Here is a 13,999-nt window from a genome sequence, read left to right as displayed (position 1 = left end):
TTTTTGATTTCTACATTAATGAGTGTGTGTGTGTGTGTGTGTGTGTGTGTGTGGTTGTTACTTTCAGCACGAAAAAGCCTCATTTGAGATGTTTAAGCACTTGCTAGAAGAGAATGGACTGCAGCAGCTGATGGAAGAATATGGACTGAAATTCGATTCTAATGAAAATGACCTTTCCTTTATTGGAGAATTAATTAAGGGTGTGGACGCGTCAAAGAAAGGGGTACAAACTCTAGTTAACTGTGATTGCAGACAACTTTCAGTAAGTAAATGTTTAATAGTTGATAAAAGTGTTTTCATTCTTCCAGTGGACAGCAGAGGGCAGGACTGAGGACAAAGCTTTCCTGTATGAGATTGTGTCCAATGAAAGGAACAAAATTGATGTGGACAAATGGGACTATTTTGCTCGGTAATTATCCATTTAGAATTCTTTATTTTATTATTTTTTTTATGTGACCCATGCTGTATGCAGTTTTGATGGACAGGAAATAACCTCTGGACATCCATGGATGGGTTGACCCATCATTTATTATGATGGAAACAAAATATATTCTTTTTTTTTTTTTTTTTGTAACAATGTATTTGCCCATGAGAAACTTTCTTCTGATTAGTGAACATATGCTTCAAGGTCAACAGGTCGAGTCAGTTTGATTTGTATAGCACTTCATACAATACACATGCTTCAGCATAAAAATGGAAGAAAACCAAACAAGTTATATGATATCTTACAATAATTTTATCTGTAACACTTTACATTAAGGCTCCTTTTGTAAAAGGTTTATAAAGGTGTTTGTTAATGAGTAATAAGTCATTTACAAATGCATTATAAATAATTAATAATGCAGTTATAACTGTATTAATAAAATGGGCGACTTTAATGCAATACCTGCCAAATAGTGAGCCGTTTTTAACTCACATGTTATAAATGCTTAATAAATGTATTTATTCACACTTATTTAACTCAAAACCACATTCTTGATTTATTTCATGATGCAACAAAAATTGACTATCATAATTAGACTGAAGGGTGTATTTGTGTTTTTCTTATTCATATCTCATGACTGCCACTTTTCTTATGTTGCTTACCAGAAGTTTCTGTCTGTCCCATGATACTCTCCAGGTTATTAATGTTTATAACTCATGACTAAATGGTTCACAAGTTTCCACTTAACATTAAAATTCACAGAAAACTAATACAGGAATTACATTTTTCACTATTAATATCTCATCAAGTTATGGTTATTGTCTTATGTTTTATTTTCAAAATATATTTGGAATTTCATCTTAAAAACAAGAAATCAGTTTTATACACTACTGTGGATAGACATAATGACCTTTTTGGAGAGTATCATGGGTAAGACAGAAACTTCTGGTAAGCAACATAGTAAGAAAAGTGGCAGTCATGAGATATTAACAAGAAAAGCACAAATACACCCTTCAGTCTAATTATGATACCCTTTACAAAGGGAACCTTAATGTGAAGTGTTACCATTTTATCTAGTGAACTGATTTGCATTATTGAATTAACATGAGACCTGGTTGTCATATTTTGTGTAATTTTACAAAAAAAAAAAAAGTGGAAAAGTGTATCTAAAGCATAAACACTATGTAATGTTATAATTTGTACTTTTTATTGTAAATTGTCATCCAAGCTTTAAACAAATACAAGCATTTGGGGAAGATCATATAGTTCAAAGAAATTATAATTCGTTAAATCTGAATCATTGTACTTTAATCATCATTGAGTTTTATCTCACAGAGACTGTCATCATCTTGGCATTTCAAAGAGCTTTGACCATCAGCGGCTGCTGAAGTTCGCTCGAGTGTGTGAAGTGGAGATAAAGGATGAGGCTGAAAAAACAAGGCGATCCATCTGCTACAGGGACAAGGTACATTTAATACGTTTATTCTCATCAATCTGTACATACCACTTTGCAAAAAATAATAACATAAATAAATAAAAAAGGACTTTTAAAATGCTAAATAGTAAATATGTTATTTGTTAAATAAGTTATGTTATATTGTAGTATAGTATATTATAATTTTAATGAATCAGTCTATGACTCTACAGCATCTTTTGTCTCATTTTATGCATTTGCAGATCTTTCCATGATCTTGTGGTACAAATCTATGATATACTGCCCCTACCACCTCTGATGCCTCGACTTAGTGATTTGGCATTTTTATTTATTTATTTATTTATTCGTTATTTTGTATTTTCAGTCAAATATATTATATATTTATACAAATATAAATATATCTACTGAGTTACCCTAACTAACATATGCATGACTTGTATTAATAGCCAGAGGAGAACTGCCCCCTTTAACACTTTCATTACATTTAATGAAGTAAATTGAGTCGAAATGAATAGTTGTATAAAGGTCTGTGCTAATATCTTTTGTTTTATTATATAAAATTATCAACAAGCTGTAGGTCTTTGCCAGTTAATATAATATAATATAATATAATATAATATAATATAATATAATATAATATAATATAATATAATATAATATAATTGTCACAGTTATGTTATGTTCGTTTTAGTTTTCATGGACTTTTAGTTTGTTTTCATTAGTCACATGTGCTCCTTTGTTCTGTTTTCCCGCCACAATCTGTTACCATGGACACTCATCACATTCATCACAGCTGTTGTCCTTTTAGTTAATATGTCTGTGTATATCAGTTCCTGTTTTCCCTGTGTTCATTGTCCGGTCTCGTATATCCTGTGTTGTGTTGCATTTCTGCCTGTATCCTTTGGATTTCCGAAGTAAAGACTTAGTTGAATCTAGTCTCCTTCGTTGTGTGTTCCTGTGCGAGCAACGCATGACAATAATATAATATAATATAATATAATATAATATAATATAATATAATATAATATAATTAATCTTATTTAATTTTTAGTAAGGTATGTAAATAAAGGCCTGCATGTTTATCACATTCTGCTGCATTGATCTTTCTCTAACAGGAGGCAGATAATATTTTTGACATGTTTCGCACCAGATACACTCTGCATCGCCAGGCCTACCAGCACAAGACTGTCAATATTATTGAAACCATGTAAGCTTTATGGGTTTTTTTGTGTGTGTTTGTGTGTGTGTCACAAATTAAATAGGCTCGCTGAAATACTTGATATAATGGTCAATCACAGAATCAATACATTTTTTGTATAACGACTGCTGCAGAATCTTTTTTTTTTTTGCTGGCTGGCTGACTGACTCTAGGGTTACATTATACCACAAAAAGTATATTATTTCTTTTATAGCTGTGATACATGTATATTTTTGTTGCTGCCTGCATATTCTTGTGTCCTGTTTCCAGCTTGGTATTGGAAAATTTAGTACATCAAGCTTTGTTATTTAATATAGGCCCTGTAATATACACAACATATATACATTTTTCTTTGCATTTTAGGATTACAGAAGCCCTAGTAAAAGCTGATGGCCATTTGCAGATCTCTGAAGCGATAAATGATATGGAAGAATACATTAAACTCACAGGTCAGTGGGAAGCTTGTGTTTGAGACTAAAAGAAAAGGAAAAGGGAGGGAGAGGGAATTATATCCACATAAGGTACAATGATTTATCTATAATCTACTCAGTAAGTTGTTTATGGATTGGTTATTAGGAATGTTTCAACTAAAATGCGAAAGAACAATAGTTTTGTTCTTCCTTTTCTAACAGATCATATTCTTGAGAAAATATTGTACCCTGAGTATGATCACAAAAAGATACTTGAAACTGCCCAAAGAGATCTAAAAGATGACAAAAGAAAGCCAGATGAAGACAAAATAATACTTGAAACTGCTGCAGAGAAACTCAGAACGGGTGCAGAAAAACTTCAAAAAGCTGCAGAGCAAATCCAAAAAGATGTAAAGAAACTTGAAAAAGACAGAAAACCAGAGACGGCACGAGAAATCCTTCAGGCTGCCCAAAAAATCCTTCAGGAAGAAGATCTTCAGCATGCTAGAGAAAAAGTGATGCAAATTCTCAAAAGGGACCTGCCAAAGTTTCTGGGAGAGGCCAAACTGGAGAAAAGAGACATCTCAGAGGTATTTGACTGTGTAAAACTAAAATAAACTGCCTAGCTCATTATATATTCTGTAACATTGTTTTCTGTTTTCATAATGAGACAAAATCGTCTCAGGTTACGTATGTAACCATGGTTCCCTGAGAACAGGGAACGAGACTCTGCGCTGACTGCGCTATGGGGAACGTCCTCCGTGACCCGTGCTCGAAATGCCAAAAATCACCACACTCCAATCCTATTGGCCGGCGACAGCCTATCACGTCAAACGGCGCGAACCGTGACGTATAAAGGGAGCGCCTGGGGAAACAGCCGACATCTTCTTGTCTTTGAGCGACTGTAGCAGGCATCCCGCAGCATGGCATGAAAGCGCAGAGTCTCGTTCCCTGTTCTCAGGGAACCATGGTTACATACGTAACCTGAGACGTTCCCTTTCGAAAGGGAACTCTACTCTGCGCTGACTGCGCTATGGGGAACGATATACCCACGCCGCCATGCTAGAGGAGAATGCCAGTCCAAATGTCTGGACACACAACCGGCAGTTCCAGGGAAAAACCGGGGGCAGAACTCCAAGGCTGTCAGTGACAGCATTCCCTACAGCCAACAGCCCAAGCTGAGCCTAAAAGAGGCCTTCCGAAAAAAGCCTACCAAGGCTGCTCGAGCATCTGGAACCAACAGCCCGAGAGGGGGTGGTCCCTTTAAGGGAATGTGGCCAAGGAACCAAAGGAACCTCGGCCAGTCACTCGGGGGGAAAAATCCATCCCGCCGCCACCAAGGAGGCCTACCCAGATCCAGCGAAGCTAAATCTGGCCTAGCCAACCTTGTCTGATATACAGAATCTCCAAGCGCAAACTCCAGAGAGGAGAGCAGGAAAGAGCGACTGCGAAAGGGCAGTAAGCAACTCAAACCCACACGCAGAGATGGGCATCCTGGAGAGCGGAACTCAGCTAAACGCTATGGACCCTCGTATGAGGGGAGTACAACCACTCATCCACGGATCTACTCAGCCGTTAACAAGGTGCTGAGGAGGCTGTGCGCTAAAGACCCCTGACCCAGGGGAACACAAACCAGCCTGGGGGCCGGTCTAACGGGAGACTTCATAGAAGTCTACAACCATACCAGCTTAGGGAGCTAAGCACAATTACGCAGTTAACCCCGAAGGGAAGTACAAAGCTCAACCTAACAGACAGACCGTAAAGCGGGCACATAGTCATGGAGGCCGGGAAAAGGGCCTACAACATAACCAGAGTTCACCAGAGAACCAGAACTGAATGCAGACGGCGGTAGCCCAGGATGGCCTGTAGGGCCACACCCTATTGCATATCAAGGTGGAGCAAACACCAGGACATAACAGCTGCAAGTGCCCACGAGACAGCCCGTCCAACACAAACTAACGAGCAGTGCACTCGGTGAAGTACCTTCTACTCTTTAAGCAAGAGGAGTACAACATACGCCATCATGCACTAAGGAAAGGCCCCGTGGGCCTATAATCCCAGCAGGCACGTGGCATCAGCTCGTGGCAGTGTTATCACTTAAAGGGAATAAACGCACAAAATACTCAGTAAAAAAAACATCTTTTACTCTCAGCGAGAGGAGTACCAAGCTAAACTCCGACATGCTAGCAAAGGAAGGCCTGAAAGTGGCCTGTAACCTTAAAGCGCGCGGTGATAGCTAGTGCATTTACCCAATCATGGAATAATGCCCGTACACGACCAGCGTAGCTGGGCCAACAGGAAGCTATAAAAGAGGCCTGGAGAGTCCTACTACTTAAAGAACCATGTGGCACTAGCCCGTGGTCATGACAGGGCCCTAGCTACAAGGAAGGGCCAGTATAACCTAAAATGACAAATTTAACCCTCTGGAGTCTGAGGCTGATTTGGGGCCTGGAGAAGTTTTGACATGCCCTGACATTTGTGCTTTTTTCAGTTGTTCATAAACATATTAATGACAAAAGTGTCATTACACTGTATTCAGCACAAACTAGGCTACAATGATATGTGAGGAACATGTATGTACATGTTTGTGTTTTTGAAGGAATAACATTTATGCATGGTTATTGAAAAAACAAAAAACTTAAGTCACTGAAATAAGGACAAAAAAGGTATAGTAAATCTGTGTTTACAATACTTTAGGGTATTGGAGGTTGTAGACTAGAGTTTTTGCTTCAAAATTATGTAAAAATTATGCTGCCTACTCCTACATATAAAACAATATATTGATTTAGTTTTTGTAAGACACTTTTTGCCAAGAAACACAGTATGCGTGGAGGCATGAATCACCACTGAATAATGGGCCATTCTCACCTAAGAAGACAAAAGAATTGCATAGTAATGAGCTGAAATGACTTGCATATTAATGAGGCATTTCAGTCAGGTAGGCTGTGAAAAAAACCTTCTGTGATGTCTCAAGCTCATCATGCTATATTAAACATACAGAAAAATATTATTACAATATAAAGTAATGGTTTTATATTATACTTTAAAATATAATGTATTTCTGTGATGCAAAGAGTCTGAATATAGGCTTTTAGTTTAAAAGCATGCACATTTGGAGAAATATTGGATTCTCATATGCTTATGTCAATTTTCTATACAGAGGAGTTATATTAACTTAATATTCATTGTCATTACTATGAGCGCTGGTGTTTTCAATTCATCTTTGAAGTCGGAGGGCGCTCTCTGTGCATTTTTAGTCCACAAATTCATCTAAAAGAAGAAGAGGCTATTCCATGAATGGAGTTTCCAATTCATACTGCAGCCGGAGGGCGCTAAAGAAACAAAAACTCATCTAAAATTCATCTATAGAAGAAAAGAAAACAGGAACTAACTGCATGTCTTCTAGAGATCGCTAACCATGACTTTTACATCCAGATAAGCACTTTTCAAGACAATAAATACACAATTGAGATGATGAATGCATGTGTTGCCTCTGAATTTGCGTCTGAATAGCGCTATATATTGCCTCTGAATTTGCGTCTGAATAGCGCTGGCTCCGTGGCCGCATTAGCATATAATGAGCTGAATCACGGACTTCTGACATGGCTTTCTTTTCATACAGATTACATAAACACAGAAGGTTTGTTTTCGATTTGACTTACATGATTTAAAACCTGACATCTTAACGTTTTTTTAGACATAAGTGTAATTTTTCTGTGATTAGTATTCACTAAGTTACAGTTCATTTTCTGAGAACTATCAGATTGGACTTCGTTCAGAGGGAGAGGAGAAATCACGCATCATGTTAGTTTTCTTTATTTTACAAAAAGCACAACATTGTGTTTTTACTCTGAGTGTACACAAATAAAAGAAGATATTCTATAGTTTCAATTGATATATTACTTATGTCTCTATGACAAAAAATGACAGAGTATTTTAAGTCTGTTTTGCTGCAATGTGAAAAAAAACCTGCAAAACGCGCCAACGCGTTTTCAGACCTCAGAGAGTTAAGGGAACTAGCTACACAACCTGAGCCTAGGCATACACATTCCAGCAGGCAATGTTAAACATGCTAAACAGCATGAGCGTAACGAGCATCGTAAACCAACAGCGCTGTACTTTATTTGAGGCTAAAAACAAATAGCCAACAATCAAACAGCAACGAACCCCAGATGCTGTGGTGCAAACGACCGGGAGAAGTCGGGTAAACAAAATTCCCAACACTCATCCTGAGTGTGCGATCCAACAGGTGATGCACTCAGAGAAACACAAACCCTAACCGGGGAGTACAACAATAACACCGTATTCATATATAGAGGCCGGAAAAGCCTGCTATCATAGAGAACAGGTGTAACCTGTGGCAGCACAAACACGCTCACATAACACGCCTGCATAAACATATGAAGGGGAAATATGGGCAAAAAACGGCCAGCAACTTCCTCAGAATGAGGCCAGAACTAGGAACTATACAACCACAGGGGAATAGTCATGACAGGGGGATGTAAACAAACATACACCTAACCTAGTTCTAGCCTAGCCGCTAGCTAAGGACTGTATGTAGACCACGCTACACTCGGGCTACAAATTCCCAAACACACGGAGAAAGCAGCGCGAGCGACAGCATTAGGTGGTCGAAAAACCGGCCAACACATAACTGACAATAGCGAAAGCTAGTTCTAGCTATACACAGTATCAGCCGAGAAACTACACCAACGCTAAAACAACAAAGCGGCCATAAAGGGCCTGCCTGTAACAGTCAGCCTAACATACAGTTATTTGCCCAAATAACCCCATAAAACATATGCACGGGAAGCTATACAGGCAAAGCAAGGTCTATATAGAGAAAGAAAAATGGACCTGGCTTACCTCCTGCGGCTCGTAGAACGCAGATTCCTCCCCGATTCGTCACACGGAGGGGAAAATCCAAAGTTCCAAAGCCCAAAAGCACTTTCACTATCAAGCCAGACGGCGGGCCGTCAGAAATATATTCATCATAGGCCCACCACATCAGCCCGACTGTAAAGCCCGCAGCATATAGATGTCACAAAACGCTACCGGGAGGCGAAGGAAGAGCGAGGGCGAGAAAAAACCCTGGCGAGAGCGGGGATCGCTCCTGGCGCCGCTCCTCGATCACCCCCCTCAGATCTTGCTTCTTCCTTCTAGCGTCTCGCTGTCTCTGCAACTTACTCCGAGGAGGAGGAGGCGCACAAGCGGCGACACTTTCCCTCTGGGCCTGCCTCTGAGCCTCGGCTCGAGACGGTCCGGGATCTCCCGGCTGTCTGGGCCCAGAGCTGGATCTGAGCGGGATGTAAGATCTATACGCCGCGGAGCGCGTCTTCGCCTCCCTGAACTTCTCAACCACCGCCTGCACGGAGGTGCCAAAAAGTTCAGTGGGTGAAACCGGGGCATCGAGGAGAAAATGTTTCTCTTTCTCCCCGATGTCCGCACAGTTGAGCCACAGATGTCGCTCAGTGGCCACCATGCCCGCCATAGATCGACCGATCGAGGCGGCAGTTTGTTTGGTGGCTCTCAGAGCGAGATCCGTGGTCCGACGCAACTCCGCGACCACCTCAGCGGAAAGACCTTGACCCTGATCAAAATCCGTAAGCAGATCAGCCTGATACGCCAGAAGCACTGACATAGTGTGCAACGCCGCACCAGCCTGACCTGCAGTGGCATAAGCCCTGCCATTCAAACGTGACGTCACCTTCAACGCTTTGGATGGCAGGGCCGGAGCTTTCAGTGTCGGTGCACTCCCTGTAGCGAGATAGTTCGCAAACGTCTCTTCCACAGGAGGCATCGACACGTACCCATGCTGGCCCAATCCCTCAACATCAGCGAAGTCAGCTCGCTGATACTGATGCTGATGGATTCGGGCCGAGTACGGGTTCTTCCATGCCTTCTCGATCTCAGCATGAAGATCGGGAAGGAACGGAAGGCTCGCTGGAGTTGCCGGGTTATGAGTAGAGAGAAAACGATCGCCTAACCTGCTGCGAGCGGGTTCCCTCCTCACGCGCTCCCAGGGCAGCTGCAGTCTGCTCGAGGCGCGTTCCATAACCTCCAGCAACTCCGAAAAATGCCGCGCAGGGAGGCCGAGCGGGAGCCGCGGGCTCACCCGCTTCTCCCACCTCGGCCATCTCCTGCTCTCCGGGGCCTTGGGCCAAGAGAGCACTCGCTCCTGGGTCTGAGGATGTTAAGGATAAAACATCGTCGTCAACCGCCAGAAGCGCGTCCTCGTCAGTCGCTTCAGCTTGAGAGAGATTGACACCCCTCTCAAATTCTTCAGCGAGCTCCACCTGCGAGCCCCATGATTTCAATCGCCGCTGAGCCTCAGCACGAGCGGGGCCAGAACCACCAGGCAGCGGTGGTGGCACCTCTCCCCTCGAGAAGAGGGCCAAACGAGAACGGAGCGTTCTCATAGGAAAACGCTCACAGTTAGCACAGGCAGCACCCTCGAGTACTGTCCGTGCGTGCTCCTCGCCCAGACAGAAAACGCACAAGTTGTGTGTGTCCTCCGGTGTCAGAAACCTGGGACAAGGATCAGCACACTTCCTGAACGATTTAGCAGACATAATAACTTTTGGCAGAGTGAAAAAGGCACGAGCAAAAGCAGTCGCGAAAAGACAAGAGGATGCCGGCTGTTTCCCCAGGCGCTCCCTTTATACGTCACGGTTCGTGCCGTTTGACGTGATAGGCTGTCGCCGGCCAATAGGATTGGAGTGTGGTGATTTTTGGCATTTCGAGCACGGGTCACGGAGGACGTTTCCCATAGCGCAGTCAGCGCAGAGTAGAGTTCCCTTTCGAAAGGGAAATCACAATACCAGCTTAAGATCAGATATTACAGATATTAGTATAAGTGGTATTCTACAAGCCGAAAATATTATTCATGTCATTAGTTTTTGCCATTTGGTGTATTTTACTGTTGATTTTCTCAAACCCTCATTAAGATAAAGCGAGACTGGAGAGCAGCAGTGAATACATGGAATGAGGAAAAGAAACAAGATCTGAACGTTGATGATTTTGTGGTTGATGTAAGTTCAAAAATAAACCTTTAATCTGCATCTCTTGATCTCTTCAGTTTAAGTTATCTCTTAAATTATTCAAATGGGAATTTTCTCTTATTCAGGTGGTTCGCATTGATCACGGCATGAAGGATAAAAACCCCATGGACAATGTCTATTTTTACCGCAAGAGGGACTTGGACAAAGTCTTCCTGATTACTGATCAGGTACCATGTGACTTTGAAATATTAAAAATATATACCCAATTACTGACTAGGATTACAAACAAATTATTTACACAAAGAAGCCCATTCATTCCTAACAATAATGTACTGCCTGAAAAAGGGTAAAATGTTGCAAGATTTCTCAATTCAAGTCATTTCTATTGTGTATTTCTCATTCTGTCTTTTTGAAGCCTCTGTAATGAAAAACATGTATTAAACATGTTGAAAATAATACACAGTACAGTACAGTACATACTATGTAGTGAATCATAATTCCATTAATTTCTGACTCTTGTAATGACAGATGTTCCTGCCAAAAGATTTTTATGAAGAACTGTTTAGAGTGTACTATAAAGGTCCAGGAGAAAAGCTCAAGGAAGCTCAGAAGTGCTTTGACGAGTGGAAGATACTGAAGGTATGACCTTCCCTCTCATATGTTAAAACTCTCTCAATGTGTGTGTGTGTTCATCTGTACATGTGAGTATACAGGGTCATCATATGTTTGTGTGTTTAATTTTATATTCCAGAACACAACCCAGTGAGATCTCACATCAGGTCAAGGACAGCGACCTCGTGAGGAGTACTGGTTCAGACACTTTCTCAAAGTGTGGATGTTTGTTCTTTTTAGATTAACCAAACATATTGTATCGTCATGGTCATATTATTAACTTTCATAGTCTACACTGTAAAATTTAAGTTAGCTCAAACCATTTGAGGAAACTGGTTGCCTTAAACCATTTGTTTAAAAAAAACATATTTATGAGTACCATGAACATATTCATCCACAAACAGAGACTGCCTGAAATCACACCCTATACCCCCATGTACTATTTTCTACATTAGTTTACTAATATAATCCACTTGAGAGAGTGAATTCAGACACTGATGAACACCTGCTGTTAACAGTAAGAATCACTGAAGGAAAGAGATGAGCAGAAACACAAAGACTGTTTTCCAATCACAGCCTTAAAGGATTAAAACATTAACATTTTCAAGGGTCAAGAGGTCAATTAAAGCAAACACAGATCTCCATCATGGTAATGTCAAACAAAACAAACATCAACATCTAAACCTCTGTTAATTCTCAATAAAAACTGTTGTTTACTCAGATCTTGAGAGATTTAATGTCTTATCTTCAGTTGAATTCATGTAGCATCACGATTAAATGATGACGAGTGATTGACAGCTCTGCTCTAAACCTCTATTAATGCTGTACTCTTATGATTGCTACTGAAGCCACACATGTGTACATGTGAGCTTATTTCTGAATAAACCTAATGACAGAGATGACAGGACAAAAAGTGGTGCAATGAAAAATCAGTGATGATCATATAAAATCATAAAAATACCCAAATCAAAGTAAACAAAGTTGCTAAATTAAAGTAGATGGGGACTTTTGACCTTGGATAGACTTAAAGTGCTGGTAATGGGATGTTTTAGTTCACAAATATGGTAGAATATTTGGGCAAAATAGCAGATTTATAATCTATTTACTTGCTATTATTATTCACACAATGTGGTGTTGATGTCAGATAGACAGTAATTAGTGATTAACTATAGAGGATGGTGAAGGGTTGTGCTATAACAATAAATACAGGTAACTGATGGATCATTTAATATTATCTCACTCCTTTAGTTGTGTGTAGAGTAGAGATCTGTTACTGATCTCGAGAGAGATTTCAGGGATTTACACATTTTTAGGGATTAAATTGTATACAGAGGCTTTCTAGATCTTAACCTTTGACCTTTATTCAGTTCAGATATATATTTATTGTGTTATTTCTTGGAAAACAAGTTATTTATGAAAAAATATTTTGGTTTTCAGTTTGTTGTCATAAACTAAAAATAATAACTGTGTTGTGTTTACAGCAATGGTGGAGCAGTGATTTGTTATCTCTTATCTGCTGTAATAAATGTGATCTTTCCTTTATTTTATGTACAAGTGTTTTTGCTTCATGTGTCTCTCTAATTAATATGTTGCATATGAGAAAGTGCTAAACCTTATCACTGAATTAAAAGAAAAACTATAAAGAAATGGTGTAAATGCAAATAAGTAATGGAAACGCATGAAATGGAAATGCATTTTTGTCACATAGAATATTTAATATAAATATATAAAGACTAGTTTTAATTTTTTTTGGTGATGAACTAATTGTACACACCTCTTTGTTTAAAAAAAGGTAAACAAAGCATTAAATTTCACTTTATTCATAAAGCAAAGTGCTCTCGTCACTTCAGGAGATTTACAATATAAAATATGAGAAATGTTATGTTGAATCAAACAAATGAACTCTACTGACAAATGCCTAATGATGGAGTTTCTGTCAAATGAACCTAGAGAACTAGAGTTGATATGGCTGATTTGATCTCTCAAGGTTTACAATCTCAAAGAAGGAGGCCAAAAACAAGAAGAGGAAGCAGAACCCTATTTAATGTGGGTTCTGGGAACGTTAAAAACGTCCAGTTTTCTTGACGTTATAGGAACGTTTTTATAAGATATAATGTTCCTGAAACGTTCTTTCAACTTAATTTTGATCTAAAATTCAACATTGTAGGAACGTTGATTTGTAACATTCCAAGAACATAAAATGTTCAGTTTTCTTAATGTTAGTAGAATGTTATTTAAAGGTTAGTGTGATGTTCCTGAAACATTCTTTCAATCATTCAAACACCTGCTGTGAACAAACACTGAAAGAAAGAGAAATAAGAACACAAACTACAACTTTCTTCAGCCACATCTGCTTCAGGGACAAGGTGATTAAATACACTATAAATATATATTGACACAGAAAAGGTCAGTTAAAAATAATGCTTGGGGCAGGTATCAACCTTAGGTCAGAAACTGCATAAAAGACACTTTCTTAGCAAAGAAACTTAATCAAGTGTAAATACTACACATCCTGTAGCTCAAACTGTAGATCATGGGAAATAAGAATTAGTGCATCCCAAATCGTAGTATGTTGAAATGAGTATTCCAAAGATATGTGGATTTTCTACTTATATTTGTGATTAATAATCAATATCTAACCTGACAATGAGCAGAATCACTGAAGAAAAGAGAAACACAAGAACTACAACTACAAGAAACATGACTGACTGACGTCACAACTGACTAAAAGTAGTTATTTGTTGTTACAATACTTTCTTGCCACAGATCAAACATTCTGAATTTTGATTTCTAAATATATTTGCAGTTAGATACAAACACAGACATGAAGAATCACTTGCTCCCTGAATGAATCAGCTGTTTTGATCCAATCATTTGACTGAATGATTCAGTGACTCACTTGTTTATGATTCGATTTGA

The 13,999-nt window shown here is 39.5% G+C and overlaps 1 protein-coding gene across 1 annotated transcript in view; it reads left to right on the top strand.

Annotated features, from left to right (window-relative positions):
* The window catches only part of LOC137031879 (deoxynucleoside triphosphate triphosphohydrolase SAMHD1-like), a 38,544-nt gene extending 26,009 nt beyond the window's left edge, over positions 1-12,535 (top strand). Inside the window, exons 7-16 of the mRNA XM_067403224.1 lie at positions 68-223; positions 309-409; positions 1,760-1,889; positions 2,975-3,066; positions 3,421-3,506; positions 3,690-4,057; positions 10,415-10,498; positions 10,594-10,695; positions 10,997-11,107; positions 11,220-12,535. Coding sequence (XP_067259325.1) covers positions 68-223; positions 309-409; positions 1,760-1,889; positions 2,975-3,066; positions 3,421-3,506; positions 3,690-4,057; positions 10,415-10,498; positions 10,594-10,695; positions 10,997-11,107; positions 11,220-11,234 — 1,245 coding nt within the window. The 3' untranslated portion in view covers positions 11,235-12,535. The remainder of the gene's footprint in view (positions 1-67; positions 224-308; positions 410-1,759; positions 1,890-2,974; positions 3,067-3,420; positions 3,507-3,689; positions 4,058-10,414; positions 10,499-10,593; positions 10,696-10,996; positions 11,108-11,219) is intronic.
* The last annotated feature ends 1,464 nt before the right edge of the window (positions 12,536-13,999 follow it).

Source organism: Chanodichthys erythropterus, chromosome 12 (genome assembly GCF_024489055.1).
Source record: "Chanodichthys erythropterus isolate Z2021 chromosome 12, ASM2448905v1, whole genome shotgun sequence".
Lineage (NCBI taxonomy): Eukaryota > Metazoa > Chordata > Actinopteri > Cypriniformes > Xenocyprididae > Chanodichthys > Chanodichthys erythropterus.
The sequence above is the reverse complement of the archived record's forward strand: the minus strand, read 5'-3'. Positions and strand labels throughout refer to the sequence as shown.